We start from the raw sequence: 16,699 nt of genomic DNA, 5'->3' as shown, positions 1-16,699 counted from the left end.
TTAACTAAGGGAATTCAAAATTCTTCCTATATGTGAAGAAATTAAAATAAATTCATTGGAATCTTCGATCGTTTCGACCCGAACCGTTTCGACCCATACTGGTTTCGATCTGAACCGTTTCGACCCATACCGTTTCGACGCGAACAGTTTCGACTCGTACTGTTTCGACGCGAACGGTTTCGAATCGAACCGTTTCCACGCGAACCGTTTCGACCCGTACCGTTTCGAATCAAACCGTTTCGACGCGAACCGTTTCGACCCGTACCGTTTCAACCAATTGCGTTTCGAACTGAACCGTTTCGACCCGTACCTTTAGAATCGAACCGTTTTGACGCGAACCGTTTCGACCCGAACTAGTGGTTGTGGGTGCCGGTGTGATGGATTCCAATTCATTTGACAACCAAACACAACAAAAATGGAATTGAGATTCCAATTTTCAATTCGAATTGGAATGTTTAAATTCCAAATCCAATTGCTTCAAATTCTAATTATATAACACTACAAAAACTAACTTGTTCCTATACAAATTCCAATTCCAATTGCAAATCATTTCGCAAACCAAACACCCCATAAGAGCTAAGTTGGCATTTAAGTTTTTAAATAAAACTTGACTACCTCTGGTAACTAACTAGTTGTAAAGTTTTGGACATCCTTCTTAGTAAACAGTAACTACTTAAATAATTGGGGTTTTATTCCACTAACAAACAATTTTGGATGATATTTGTGAGTTCGATTGTTAACCTGCGTACTTATCCAGCGATGACAAAATGAAACACTATATATGTCCCCAACGAGCCCAAGAAGTATACTATATGTGCCCTTAGCCCACATAAACCAATTTCATAGGCCCAGATAAAACAACCCATCATCTCTTACCTCTAGTATCACCTGCAAATTCACAACCCAAAACAAAACAGAAAACCCTAGTCTCACAACATACGAATCCTCAACCGTCAATCCGTCATCTTGTCGTTCCGGCTTGCAGCTATCATCACCAAAACGCCGTCGGTGAGTCTCCGGCGAATCTCGGCTCTGTGTTTCGGCGTTTTTCGTGGCCAGATTGCTTTCCAAATCTTGGTTTCATTCAACTTAAGGTAATTAAAGTCTGAATTTCAATTTGATTGTTGGTTTATTAGTAGTTAGTTAATGTGTTTATTGAATTGTAAGTTCAATCCAGGCTTAGGGTTTATGAAAAATATTGTTCAATTATAGCTGGTTAGCTACTTAGGGTTTATTGAGTTAGCTTAGCTGGTTATTGATTGAATTAGCTAGTTAGGGTTTATTGAATTACATTGGTTATGTAATCGCTTGATTATGCAGTCTCTTGATTATTGAAAAATAAGGAATACAGTTTATTAGACTAATTAGTAAAGTAATACAAACAATAAGCTACTTCCACGGGCGGAACTAGCCCAAAAAGTTAGGGGTATCCTAATTTTTTTTTTAGGATCAGGGGTATCCTTTATATAACAGAAACGGAGTTGAGAGGTATTTTTACACTACGGAAATGGAGTTAAGGGGTATTTTTACACTACGGAGACGGGGTTGAGGGGTAGCCCGTGCTACCCCTATTTGTACTATAAGTCCGCCACTGGTGCCTACTTCTGTGATTGCATTAAAAGTGCAGGACCTCTTGGTGTGTTTATCTATTGAGTTGTATTTTATTTTGTAGATATAACATTAGTGGAGTTAGAAATCTTAGCCAAATATATAACAAATATACCGTGTCGAACGTGTTGATTGTAGTCAGAATTGTATTTGAAGTCATTTTGTTATGATACATGATATATTGTTTCATTATGCGTTTAATCGGGATTAATCGGAATGGGATTTTTATATATAATTTTTAGTTATATATACGCACACACGTTTTTATATGTAATTTTTAAAGTAGATATTTTTAAGTTTTAACCCCTCTTTGGCCCATTTTTTAAGTAATTGTCGGGAATTTCTAAGGTTTGGTCGAAATTTTGGTCGGGATCTAGCCAAAATTTGGCCAGAATAGGACCACCATTGACCGCCTAGCGATTAATCAGTGAACCCTTGGTTTTAAAAACCAAGAAGCGCACTAACACGACAAGGTTAAAAACCGAGGCGCAAAAGAGCACCGCTTTTCGTACGCGAGGCCAGGGGCGTTTTTGCCCTGCCATGAGGCGCCGCATCCCTGTCTCATGTGTTGGCGCTGCTGCTTCAGCCATAGTGAAGCGCTTGGACCAACGCTTCACACCTGGGGCGTGCTTTTAAAACCTATTTTTTCATGCTAACTTATGCTAAAAAAAGTTTGAACTAATGTTTATTTCTTTCATAACCAATTTTCTTCTCCAAATGTTTAGTATTTGTTCGTTTTTTTCCTTGTATCTGTTAAGTATACCTTTGTTGACTGGGTCACTTAACACATGCTCATCTCTTATTGTCAGTCAATGAAAATGGATAAGAGAAAGCAAGGAAACAAAAAGGAGGAAACTTCAACATACATGGATTTGAAATCCACCAGGATGGAACTGAAATCAATAATGAAAGATATCGAGTATATGGGTAATACTTTCATTTCTTTGTGTCAATCTTATGTTGATTATATAAAAAACATATCTCATATACGTATCTGGGTTTTAAAAAGCGTGCCTGAGGCGCGCCTAAGCGAGAGGCGCACTAAGGCGCAGCCTCTGGAGCTGTTTTTCGCTCAGCGTCTTGTGTAATTACAAGAAGCGCCCAAAAAGCACAAATTTTAGGGGTTTTGGGGGGCTTTATGGCCTGAGGCGCGCGCCTCATGTATCTGAGGCGTTTTACTGCAGAAAAATGTTGTACCTGGGGTTTTTTGACTTGTAAGTAAAATGGTATAAAAGCCTTATTTATAGGTATATTTTGCTTAAAGGAAGCTAAAAACCTATGGGATATGTATGGGATATATAAAAAAAATTATATAAACATCTTGCGCCTCGGGTACGAAAAGCCTACCGCTTTTGCGCTTTGCGCCTCTATTTTAAACCTCGTCGCTTTTGTGCGCCTCTCGCTTTTTAAAACCAAGATACATCTACATTCAGGCCCCTCTCATATGACATGGAAAGAGAAAAAGGCTTTGGAAAACAAGAAAGTAGTTTCGCTCGGTGGAAAGGTGAGATTTTTATAAACTGTTCCGTTATATATAGGAAACTAAGATTATTTTTATAAAAATTGTTAAGGAAATTAAGCCAAAATCTTCTTTTATGTCATAGCCTCCGAAGAAGCAGAGGTTGCCTTTAAGCGTAGCGCGAGCGGTGATGAAAAATCAGAAAGAAAGGGATCAAAAGGCGTTACAAGAGGTTTCTTAAGTCTCTTATAATACTTATTTGTTTTTTCTTAGTAACAACTTTTATATAGTGCAACTGAAATTGGCAACATTGTTTGGTTGTTAGAATCTTTTACTTGGACGAGTTGGAGGGAAGCGTGGAAACCGTAGCAAACGGGAATCTGCCTCGCACAAACCTGAGGATAGAGTACTGATGTCAACAGCTGGCCATTTTAGAAATGGTGTACTCGATGTTAAAGATTTGTTGAAATCTAACGCGTCTTCTAGTGACCGTGGTGGCTCCAGAAGTCATGGGTTTGGTGGTGGTTCAGGTGATCACGGGTTTGGTGGTGGTTCTGGTGGTCATGGGTTTGGTAAAGGCGGCAAGAAGAAGGGTGGCAAAAAGAACAATGGAAAGAAAGGTGGTCGTCGGAAACGCCATTAGATTATAAAATATATGGATAGTAATTCTTTGGAATCTGAAGGGTTCGCGAGTTTTGAAATGAGGATCAAATGGAAATGTTCTATTTTTAGAATTAGAGCTCTTGATTTTGATTTTGATACATTTGATCATTTATAAGTTTATAACTTGCGTGTATGATTTTCGTGTTTCTAACATACAATTTATCTGTAAAAATCTGGGAGAAAACATTGTACTCGTTCACAAGGATTGTTCATTTGTTTGGTCACACACGCTCTCGATGATATTCTTGAAAGAGTTTACATAGCGTTTGGTTTCAACGTTGGGATGTTAAAGGCTGTATCGGTTCTTAAAAAAATGGTGCAACTTCCGGGCGTTACTAGCTCAATGGAGAAGGGGCTAATCCCATCCTTGGCGCCCATTTGGATCGGTTTGGCGGGTGTCAATATGCCTATGTGTCTTTGCGCCTACTACGTTCACTTGAAGAGTAAACAATGTGAGAGTTTGTCATTTAAAATAAATATATATATTCTTGGTATATACTGAACAACTTAGCTTTGCTATTGGTAGGGTATACTGAGTATGATGATGACGATTGGTATATGCTGTGTCAAAATAATGTTACTTTAATTTGCATGTATAATTTACACCTAGTGTCACATGTCCATTCTTGTTTCTCCCTTCAAATATCCTGATTTCATTTTCCTGGCCTTACAATGCCATTAAGATGATAACGAAACACAAAAGTAGAATATATCATTATTCATGCTGATGAAACATTTTTTTGTACAACTAATTTCACTAGAAGAATGCTTTAGAATGATATATTTTTTTTTACCTTTATTCGCTATGTAAAAAGATAATTTCCTTGGATTCTATACTCCCCCATGACAAAAGAATAAAAAATGTTAGCAATGAAGTAAATTTTTGCACACTTTGAAATGATGCTTTAGAAGTCACATGGAAAGAGTGGAGTAGAAGCATTCTGCTAAAGTCAAAAAAACAGAGTACAAGGAACAGATTTGATTCATATCTTCCATAGCAAGTAAAAGTGGTGGACAATGGATTCCATGCATCAATTTGGAAAATAAAATGTCACCTACAAAGTATAGTTGTGGATAGGTTTCATTTAGTCCCCTTTATTCCATATCCAAATACCATTTAACCATAAAAAACAAAAGAAATAAAAAGATAAAAACTATTTATATACCATGTTAGAACAAGTTTATCTTCACTTATAAGTGTTGGAAAATTAGAATAATGTGAATGAAAATTAATTTAGTGATAATTTATGGGACTCTTTATGGTGACAAACTCTTGAGTAGATTTTTTATGTCACTTGATTAGCTTTTATTAGAGTTTTTATTTCTCTAATTAAATACCTAATTAAGTGAAACTTTACTAGAGTTTTATGTCTCTAATAAATCACCATTTAAGAGAAACTTTTCATAAGCCACATCTCTTGTAAAAATAGTAGGCTTTGTGCCTCATTTTGAGATAGAGAAAAATGCTAGAAAAATACAAGAGAAGGGATACAAGAAATATACATGAATATATGGAGAGTTCTTGGAAAGAAGAAACACTTGGAGACCCATGTGATGGGTACTTAGAGAAATATGTTTTCTCTATACGATTTCATCACCTTTGTATCATAATTTTCCACAAGTTCTAACACTACAATTACCGGATGTAACCTTGGGCCCGTGAGCCATCTCCGGCAGTACAGACTGCTTCGGCTGTTGTACCCTGGGAGACAGACGCGTCATCTTTAGTAGAGGCGCGCAATCTGTTTTAAGGGAAGCGTGTTGAACACGTGCCTCAACCAAATTCGTCAACGTTTTAGTGTGCTCTTTGTTGCAGTCAAGGAGTATTTTTCAAGACTCAAGATGATGAATACTCGAGTCTAGGATGCTATCAAGTGCGCGTGAAGGACCCACCAGAGATGCGGCTTGAATTAAGATTGGTATATATAATTATATTTATATTCTTTTATTTAGTTATTGCAACCAGTATTGTACCATGATATTTCCTAAGAATAACGAGAGTCTCGTTACGATATATTTTGTAATTATATTTTACAAAAGGTGAACCTATTTCCTACAAACTTAAAACAGATTTCATGAGATTGTTGCTACAATCTTAAAACCTTATTTATAAGGATTTTGGGTTCACAAAATGATTTATAATAATAAAAAAAAATATATATATTTTAAAGATTATGATCTTGTAAATATTTGCTTTTGGGAAATATGTATGTGGTACAACTTGTTGTGTTTGGATTTTTTGAGATTGAGATACAATCTTAAATCCTATATCGCGGTACAAAACGAATGGTTTTGGTTCAACCGTTTGGTTTTTAAACGATTTTGGGAATCGTTAATTTTTCTAACTTTTGTGTTAGATCGGGTTTATTAGTGTAAACCATACGTTTTTTGTAAACGTTAAATTCTCTAACATGTGTGTTAGACCGGAATTATTGGTGTCAACCATACGTTTTTTGTAAACGTTAAATTCTCTAACATGTGTGTTAGACCGGAATTATTGGTGTAAACCATATGTTTTTTGTAAACGTTAAACTCTCATAAGTAGAGTTTTTTTTATTACTTTAAATAAGAGTTTTATGTTAGTTGATTAGAGTTTTATGTCTCTAATTAAGTCTCTATTTAAAGTAGACTATTCATCCACCCATGGATTGATATGAACAAATAAGTCTTATAATGATTTTGTAATCATTTGTCTTCTAACATGTGTGTTAGAAACGTTCATGAAACACGTTAGTTTGAAGCAATTTTTTAATTGTTTAGTTTCTAACGGTGTATTAGAAATGACTTATTTATTTGAACCATATATGTGTTTTAGCAAGTCGAATTAACATTTTGTGGAAATGTTAATATTTCTAACGTGCGCGTTAGAATTTTTTTTCATTTTAACATGATTGTTGAAAATGGTTAAAATACAAATGCTTTGAAATGTTTTATGTTGACATTTTATATAAGCAATTTGTTATAGCATTGTTTTAATGCTTTGTATGATTTAGAAATAAAATGTCATACATTGAAGTTAATGGTTGATTGGCTTCAAGGAATTAAATCACCATGAAGTGATGGTGTGGTAGTTATATGAATTTAATGAAATTAAAATCATTTACTAGACTCTTCATATGGAAGATAAACTCTTAAGGAGAGTTTCAAGTCAATTTATTAGTTTTTATTAGAGTTTATTTCTCTAATAAAATCTCTAATAAAGTGAGACTTTTACTAGAGTTTTAATGATGACATTTGATGAGTTTTATTAGAGTTTAAATATATAATTATTGAGACTCTTAACTCTTCATATGTGAAACTCTTGAGTAGAGTTTTAATGGTGACATTTGATGAGTTTTATTAGAGTCTAAATATATAATTATTGGGACTCCTAACTCTTCATATGTGAAACTCTTGAGTAGAGTTTTAATGGTGGCATTTGATGAGTTTTATTAGAGTTTAAATATATAATTATTGAGACTCTTAACTCTTCATATGTGAAACTCTTGAGTAGAGTTATAATGATAACATTTGATGAGTTTTATTAGAGTTTAAGTCTATAATTATTGAGACTCGTAACTCTTCATATGGTGAAACTCTTGAGTAGAGTTTTAGTGATGAAATTTGATGCTTTAATTTGGTCATGTTATATATATAATGACTTAAAGTTTTCTAACATGTGTGTTAGAAAATGTGTATCACGAATACGAGGTTAGAGATTGTTCATAATGGACATAAATGTTTTATGTAAACATTTAATTGCCTATGTGTGCATTAAAACTGATGAGAAACAGTTTATTTTATAAACTATATCTTTGGAAAACGTTTTATTTAAACGTTCGATTCTATAATGTGCTTGTTATAACATTTTTTTTAACATGTGTGTTAAAAAAAATGTTATTTGGTGAAAACAACTTGGTGTTGTTGTGAACAAATTTAATTGTTCAAGTTTACTACTTAAATGTAGTATTTATAACAACTTGGTGTTGTTTTAAGCATAATTGTCCAAGTTTAAAGTTTCAAGATGAAATGGAAAACTTGTACTTACAAATGCATGGAGTCTTATTGAGGGAGTACCTCAAGACACGCCATGGGACAATATTGTTGAGAAGATTTCGGTCAGATTATAAAGTGTTGAAGATAAAAGCACTTTGCTATTTGATGTCTACATATTGTCTATGCTTCCGTTTAAATTTCAAAAGTGATTGCCACTTATGATTTAGTTTCCAATGTATTAATTTTATTGTTTTGTGTTCAATATCTTCGGATAACACATGCAATTTTTTACAAAGAAATAAATCACTAATGGTTGTGACGTATAAATTATTTTTGTGGAAAATAATTATATCGTCGGTTATACATTGTTTAAAAGAATATGATTTTAAACGGATAGCACATGAAAAATACTTGGACATAAACAACTTGAGAGTTGTTACATTGACTAAAAGTCAAAGATGAAACATCAAATGTATAACCACATCATGAATGAGTAATGAAAGAACGTAGTGAGTGTATTGAGATGAAATACACTAACGACATTCATGTCGCATACTTCATTAGAAGTCATTGAAAAATTCACAAGTGTGAATTCTAACATATGAAAGTAAAAGTACTATATGTTATTGTATACCTTTAATAAATCTTGCGAGATTTATAAGTAGATGCGTCTACCACTTGATTATTGTTAGATCTATATGGAGATTTTACATTCATTAGGAGAGCATCCTAAATATACATATCTCCTAATGAATAACAATAGATGTGTGCAAATCACTTATGGCAAAATTATGAATGCCATGTTGTTGAGTGTCGATCTAGTTAACTCTATCTCACACATAATAGTGATTGTAGACAAGAAACATTCATCTTGTTGGTGATGAATGTGTTCAACAAGTGACTTGGATTAAGACTTATGTTTAAGTACTTACGAGTCAATGGTAGATTGTTGGAGATCAAAGGTAATCAAGTTATGTTCCTTAAATGAATGATGAAATTTAGCTTTGTGCTATATACAATAATTTGTGAGACCTTCCTAAATATTGATGTTTTAGGATTATGAATAAGTCTCATTATTTTGTCTTAACAAGGGATGAATGTTGCAAAGTGATATTATGATATCCTTAGGGCTGTGAAGAATCAGAATGATGCATCTTCTGTTCACATGCTAAAGTATTGTAGTCTAAAGCATGCTAGACTAGTACTTGGTTAATTATGGGTCTTGACGGAGACTAATTAACTCTAAACATTCAAATGTGTATGAACACAAAAAGAATTTGTGTATGGACAAAGTTGAGAGAGAATTTTCATTCATTATAAGGAAATGACATGTAACTTTTAAAAGTTTGTTCGAAAAGCTAATGAGGAGAACTCATTGTCTAAGCTTATTCTAGATGTTAAATTAGAATTATTCTAAGTTGGTGACAAACTTATGACAATGGCATGTGTTGCTTTGGTCAGCTCGGAAGCTTGTGTAAGCTAATGCAATATGAGTTGAATTCACTGATACAATAAGGTTGGTCTTGTTCAATCATATGTGTATAAATGTCGCCATAAGCGGTGTTACGGAAATGTTTATCAAATGGCAAGAAATGTGGGGGAGGAACCATTTAAGAAACAACCCTATAAGGGTATGTAGAAATGGTTCTCATTAACACATCTAAATGTTATCCAATAACACTTAAATGTGGGGGGTGTCTTGCATTTGTTTTTAGCAATAAGGATTTTGTAATCCAATCTAACATTGCAAATAGACGACTAAGTGGAGGACACAAAGGTCGTAGTGTATAATGGAGATGTGTTTGCCTTAAATGATAAACGTATCTTACGAAGACATATGTTATAACCAGATTCAGATGGCCACTGAGGTTATAGTCTTAGAAGTTGACAATAGGCAAAATTAACTTATGAGTTAAGAACACATCATGACAACTGATCTCAAATACGCAAAGTTATTTGCTAATGTTATGGATCCAACAACCTGAGGGTTTATTAGAGATCAAGTTGTGGAATGGGACTGAAGCCCTTAAAAAATGAAGTTCATATGATGGAAACCTAACTCAGTAGACTGGAGATCCCAAGAATTGAGTTCAATAGGAAAACCTAATTGTATGAATAAGCGAGGTCACTGTGGGGAAATAACCCTACGCATTTAATAAGGTAGTTTATTATAAAGATTAATAAACTTCCTAGTCCATTCCTAAAAGTGACAAGTGTGAGGCTAAGCATAATATGTGGTAAATGATTTGGATAGATCACGGTAACCACAATGCTTTTAATGATCTAAGGAGAATCACCTATGTTAGAGAGAAGTGGGGTCGCTTCGAATGGAATTGAGGGCACAATTCCTAGAGCTCTCGCAGAACCAGGAAAGTGTTCCACGACCATTATTGGACACGACTATGAGGAGATGACCCGGCTAGGGAGAGTCTTGTGTGAAGTGTATTGTCGTCTACACAAACGGCAGACGAGTTCAAAGACATCGAGATCTACTCAGAGCTAGTGGGCTAAGTGCATTTCATGAGCGAAGGTTCAAAGGGTAACACCTACCTATCGTATGCAAAACTCAACTGTCGAGGTTCCATTGGATTTTTGTGTGTTTTGATTAATCTCCATTCATGTGGGGGATTGTTGGAAAATTAGAATAATGTGAATGGAAATTAATTTAGTGATAATTTATGGGACTCTTCATGGTGACAAACTCTTGAGTAGATTTTTTATGTCACTTGATTAACTTTTATTAGAGTTTTTATTTCTCTAATTAAATACCTAATTAAGTGAAACTTTACTAGAGTTTTATGTCTCTAATAAATCACCATTTAAGAGAAACTTTTCATAAGCCACATCTCTTGTAAAAATAGTAGGCTTTGTGCCTCATTTTGAGATAGAGAAAAATGCTAGAAAAATACAAGAGAAGGGATACAAGAAATATACATGAATATATGGAGAGTTCTTGGAAAGAAGAAACACTTGGAGACCCATGTGATGGGTACTTAGAGAAATATGTTTTCTCTATACGATTTCATCACCTTTGTATCATAATTTTCCACAAGTTCTAACACTACAATTACCGGATGTAACCTTGGGCCCGTGAGCCATCTCCGGCAGTACAGACTGCTTCGGCTGTTGTACCCTGGGAGACAGACGCGTCATCTTTAGTAGAGGCGCGCAATCTGTTTTAAGGGAAGCGTGTTGAACACGTGCCTCAACCAAATTCGTCAACGTTTTAGTGTGCTCTTTGTTGCAGTCAAGGAGTATTTTTCAAGACTCAAGATGATGAATACTCGAGTCTAGGATGCTATCAAGTGCGCGTGAAGGACCCACCAGAGATGCGGCTTGAATTAAGATTGGTATATATAATTATATTTATATTCTTTTATTTAGTTATTGCAACCAGTATTGTACCATGATATTTCCTAAGAATAACGAGAGTCTCGTTACGATATATTTTGTAATTATATTTTACAAAAGGTGAACCTATTTCCTACAATAAGAACATTTTGTATTTATAACATAAACTTATTTGTTACGTATCATATATTTATTGAAGAGACGAACTGGGACACATGTTTATAACATAAACTTATTGCCTAAAGGAGGTTTTCCTAAATTTATCAGGTTTCCTTCTGAATTTGTGTATATGCATTATTGCCTAATGGAGATAGATATGATCGGGTGGTTCCGCTGGTGGCATGATTATACTCTAGTGGTCCGTTAATGATCCACATTTGTCGTTGAAAGAGAAACGCTATCATATGAATATGATCAGGTGGTTCCACTGGTGGTACGATGATACTCTAGTGGTCCGTTAGTGATCCACATTTGTCGTTAAAAGAGAAACGCTATCATTCTTATAGGTGAAAAAATACGTCAATAAACCATAGCTAGAGTTGGGAACATTGGTGTACGTTTTCTTTGTAATAACAGGTGGTTGGTGTAATTTGTAAACTATATTAGGCTCTTTGTTTCTTGCTAAGTCCTTATATTAGGCTCTTTGCTACTTGCTAAGTCCTTGTTGCTTTTTAATAAAGAGTTCCATTTTGCAGGTAACTAACAAAAAATTGAGTATCAACTTTTTAGTATCTCGTGTCCATCAAAAACATTTGTTGTTTTGAAATAGACAACTCAAATGCATTCTAAAAAAAGATTTAAAAGAACAAGATTTTCAATGTTGTTATGAGGTGATATGTAGTGAGGTTATATAAATAAGGGGTTATATGATAAATGTGTAAGAAAATAGGGTTATTGGGAGTTATATAACTTGAGTGTAGTAGGGGTTATGTAATTGTGGGGTTATATATGTGCGTGTGATAGTCTTTTCTTGTTTGGCGCCGTGATAATCTTTGCGAAAATCAGGATTTAGGTGGTATAACGCCCCGGGGGCAGTGTGGGGGTGGCACTATAGGGCGCCATGTTCGGCTTTGGCGCTATATGCTCCACAACTACGGAAGGTCTTAAATAAATAACCCCATTTAATTTTTATTTGATTGATTTATTTTTAATAACTTATGCTTATTTTTTTTATAAAAACTGAACAAGCATGGGTGTTTTTTTAAAGTATCGTTATAAAAATAGATGAAAACAAAGTTATATTCAAAGTATAGTGTTTTTTGGCAGTGTTGGCTTTAGCAAGTGTTGGTACGACGTACAAAACCGATACCGACATTGGTACATCTATCGAAACTCGTAACGTTATTTATTTTTATGGCTTTTGATCGATGTATACCACGTGTAGATATCCTTTTAGGTATATTTACAACTTCATTGCTTTGGTTTTTATCTTTCGGTTGATGTATTAAGTGTCGATACCATACCGGTATCGTAACAACCCTTCTCGCTTGCTTATTTTAATTTACATTGTCATATGAGCTTGCTTAAAATCGACCCGCCGCGGCTGTAAGTTGTAAGTATTTAATTTGTTTTTTTATTAAACAAGTGAAAATAGATATATAAAAAATAAAAATCTAGCTGAAAATTACATTTTTATAAAGAGTGCTCAAACAGTTTTAAAAAATTAGATAATTTGACGAGTAAAGGCAGCATCGTCATTTTAGAAAGCCTAACTGAAGTAAATGTAAATGTTAATGTAAACTATAACTTTTTAATGAAAAACAAAACATATAATTTTTTAAAATGATGTTAAGAACACCTGTAGTAGAGGGTTTTTGAGCATTTATACCCCCAAAAACGCCCCACCACGCTCCAAACCATACCCTTGGGCGTTTTAAAAAAAAAAAAAAAATCCAAGAAGCGTCCTTTTTTCCACGATCCCACTCTTTTCTTTGGCCAATCACATATTTTCTTCTTTTTTGTTGTCCAATACCCTTTTTTTGATTGTTTTTTTTATTTAATTTTTTTATATCCCTTTCAACATAATACCCCACAATGCCCACATCTCCACTACACTCATTTTAGAAAAACACCCCATAATGTCTCATTGCTGACTAAACTGCCACATAGCGAAAAACGCCTAAGTGTAAGGTGTCTTCCACTAACCAACTGGGGTAGCCCAGTTGGCCACCGACACCCACCTCTTCCCAACGGTACCGGGTTCGAGTCTTGGGAATGGCATATGTCGCCCAGGGTAAGAACTCGGCAAGGGAAATTCACCGCAGAGCTAGCTTGGTCGGGTAGCGACTCCCGGAATGGGATCACTCCGACGGTTGAAAGGACCGTGATCTAAGCATGACTTTTAAATGAAAAACAAAACCTATAATTTTTTTATATATAAATGTAAATGTAAATGTTAATGTAAGCTAACTCATTTGATATAAACAAATGTTTTTTTAAAGGATGTATTATATTCAAACCTGAATAATGGAAGTAATTTATGATTATAAATGTAAAGTTAAGTTCATGTATAAAGTGTTTTATCGTACAAAACGTACGAAATGTATGTAAAAGCGAAAAAAAATAAGGTGGCATTTTTGTAATTATTTGCTCGTACGGTAATTTTGTAAAATGTGTTCGTAGGTTAATTATCAAAATTACTCTACTAATTTATCAAACAATATACAATTCAAAATTAACCTATAAGATCATTTGTAGAGTAATTATAATACTCTACAAAATTACCCTACAAGATCAAAATTAGCTTACAAGATCATTGGTAGAGTAATTATAATACTCTTCAAAATTACCCTACAAAGATCACAGTTATCAGACAAGATAGTTTTACAAAATTACCGTACAATATCAATATTACCCTACAAGATTATTTGTAGAGTAATTTTGATAATTACGAAAAATGTCACCGTATTTTTCAGCAAAACCTTCAGTTCATACGTTTTATACGTTAAAGATAGTTATATTTGATCTTTTGTCTATAAATGTAAAAGTAAACTAAAAGAAACATTTGTTGTCATTAAAAAATATATAAACATCTAAATGACGTTTTGTATAATGTTTTCTAAAAGGCTCTCACTATTTTCATATCTCTACATCTTATTCTTACACCATATTTTACTCTATCTCTCTATATGTATCTATGTATGTGTAGAGAGAGATAAAGAGGAGGGATGTGTTCATATTAACTCCCTTTCTAAAAACTAAAAAAAACTCCCTTTCTAAGACCATGTGTAGTGGTACACATGAATAATGCATCTACCTATGGGCGTTGTGTGTCATGTGATAGTGCAGTCAGTAATTGGACATTATGGGGCATTTTTCTAAAATGAGTGTAGTGAGCATGTGGGCATTATATTAAAAAAAAGGGTGTAAATAAAATTAAATTAAAAAAACATCAAAAAGCTTTATTGGACAAGGAAAAAGTAGAACAAAAGTGATTCGCCAAAGCTTTTGAACACAGGCGTGAAAAAAAGAACGCCAAAACGAATTTTAGTGAAAAAAAATACCCAGGGGGCGAACTCCACGGCGTTTTGGAGCGTGGAATTCAACAAAAATGCCCACAATTGTAACGAGTACGGGTGGTCGAAGACCATGTGTAGTCATAAAGTCCTTTCGGGGGACATTATGCGACAAGTGGTGAAAAAAGCAAGAAGGAGACTTTATATCACAAGAGGATGTAGTTATAAAGACTCATACCAATCATTACTCAATTATTAATTTTCTATTTTTTATAATTAATTTATAAAATTAAAAACCATTAAAAAAAGTAAAAAAAAACATTTCATTAAATTAAAAAACATTACAATAAAATTAAAAAAAAACTCTAAAACCCAAAGATTATATTTTTTTTCGATTTGCTCATTTTGTTGTATCGTCATCTTCAACGCTTTTCCGGTTAGATAGTTGTGCGGTTTCGAGTAGAATTCAAAGTCTTTTTCTCATTGTCTATCCCGCATAATCTCGGTCACTTCCCGGTTCTTTTCCACATATTGAGCCCCTAGGTCGCGTATATCTTGAAGGCGTCGATTCATCTTAGTGTAAGTTTTATAAAAAAATGAGTTGAAGAGGTGAATATATATAAAAAATTAAAAGAATATTTTTTTTAACTTTGTGACCATTGAACGGTCAAATTTTTTGAAAGTCCACAACTTTGTCACATTATAATTTTCACCCGGATTCAAAAATTTTAAACCATAGCGTCGGCCGCAGTGGTGTGGCCGGGCGCTATAGGGCGCGATGTTGGTTTCTGGCGGTATATACCGCCTCACTATGGACGGTCTAAAAACTTAAAAAGTTGAGTAAACTGTCAAAATGGTCTCTGAGGTTTGGTCACTTTTGTCACTTTATTTTAAAACTCAAACCTTTTGAATCTGGGTCTATGTGGTTTCAATTTTTTTGCATTTTAATCCAAAATCAAAATCTGTTCAGATTTTTCAGTTAACATCCAGTTTTTTTTTTTTTTTTTTTTTGTCTTTTTCTTCCCTTTTAATGAAGGGGAAATGGTCTTTTAACGTTTTATTATAACAAATTAAAAAAAAACTGACAGTTTTGCCCTTTATTAAAAAAGAGGAAAAAAACTTGATGTAAACTGAAAAATCTGACCAGATTTTGCTTTTGGATGAAAATGACAATAAAATTGAAACCACAGGTACTCAGATTCAAAAGATTTGAGTTTTGGATTAAAGTTATAAGACCAAAGCAAAGAGACCATTTTCGCAATTTACTCTAAAAACTTTTTACGAAGAGTAAATTACGGTTTCGGCCCTTTTATATCATTTTTACCCTTTTAGTCCAAAAAAGAATTTTTTAACATCTGAGCTCTCTACCTCTTTTTTTCTAACCCTTTTGGCCACTAATGTCTTTTTTCCTAACCCTTTTGGCCCCTAACATTTAATGGATGGGGTTAGTGTTAGGGGCTAAAAGGGTAAGAAAAAAAGATGCTAGGGGCTCAGATGTTAAAAATTTATTTTTTAGACTTAAAGGGTAGATGTGATATAACCAAGGGGTCAAAATCGAAAGTGATACAAGCACAGGAGCCAAATTGTAATTTACTCTTTTACGAATATTAAATGAAACGTTTTAGGTCTGGCAGCACGTGCCATAAGGAGTGCGTGAGAAATGAAAGAGACAAGAGCGCGTGGTTTATAGCTTCAAAAAGGAAAGGTGTGATCCCTAAAATAATAGAGGGTGACATCATCTATGTGATAAGAGAAAGAAATCAGAGCAGTGGTTCAAAAATCGAAAATCACTGTTTTCCTTTTTTAGTCCCTATATTATCAATTAGTTTCATATAACCCCCAATAACTACGTTTCTATTATCTTCATGACTACGTGCCTACATCGCATGAAGAAAAAAAGTGCTCAAAATTTCTATTTATGGATAAAGCTAAACAATTCAATTTCGCCTTTAATTTTTCATTTTTATGAGTGGCCAACGAAATAAAAACTTGGTTATTTGGGTAATATAATGATAAAAGGCGACCCCATATTCTTACGAATGTAGAAATCCCAAGGTAGCCCAAACCTAACATTTAACATCTCCAGTTTTAAGGAAAACTTGTCATCCAAAGGCTTACTGCATAAAATCTGGCTGAGATCAAATTCAAACTTAAGACCTATATACTCAAACTCAAATTTTCACATCCC

General features: G+C 34.0%; 1 protein-coding gene across 2 annotated transcripts; it reads left to right on the top strand.

The window, feature by feature from the left end:
• Window positions 1-772: 772 nt before the first annotated feature.
• Window positions 773-3,954, top strand: LOC110872322 (keratin, type I cytoskeletal 10). Of its 2 annotated transcripts, none has more exons than XM_035976505.1 (5): window positions 773-1,094; window positions 2,421-2,535; window positions 3,042-3,112; window positions 3,213-3,299; window positions 3,393-3,954. In XM_035976505.1, exons 2-5 carry the CDS (start codon window positions 2,421-2,423, stop codon window positions 3,708-3,710), a joined length of 591 nt encoding a protein of 196 aa, XP_035832398.1. In that variant the 5' UTR covers window positions 773-1,094; the 3' UTR covers window positions 3,711-3,954. The 2 variants fall into 2 exon arrangements, with proteins under 2 accessions (XP_035832398.1, XP_021976795.1); XM_022121103.2 differs by having other exon boundaries at window positions 775-1,094; window positions 2,418-2,535.
• The last annotated feature ends 12,745 nt before the right edge of the window (window positions 3,955-16,699 follow it).

This window comes from Helianthus annuus, chromosome 8, assembly GCF_002127325.2.
Source record: "Helianthus annuus cultivar XRQ/B chromosome 8, HanXRQr2.0-SUNRISE, whole genome shotgun sequence".
Taxonomy (NCBI): domain Eukaryota; kingdom Viridiplantae; phylum Streptophyta; class Magnoliopsida; order Asterales; family Asteraceae; genus Helianthus; species Helianthus annuus.
Note: the sequence above shows the minus strand (reverse complement) of the source record. Positions and strands in the feature narration are given on the sequence as shown.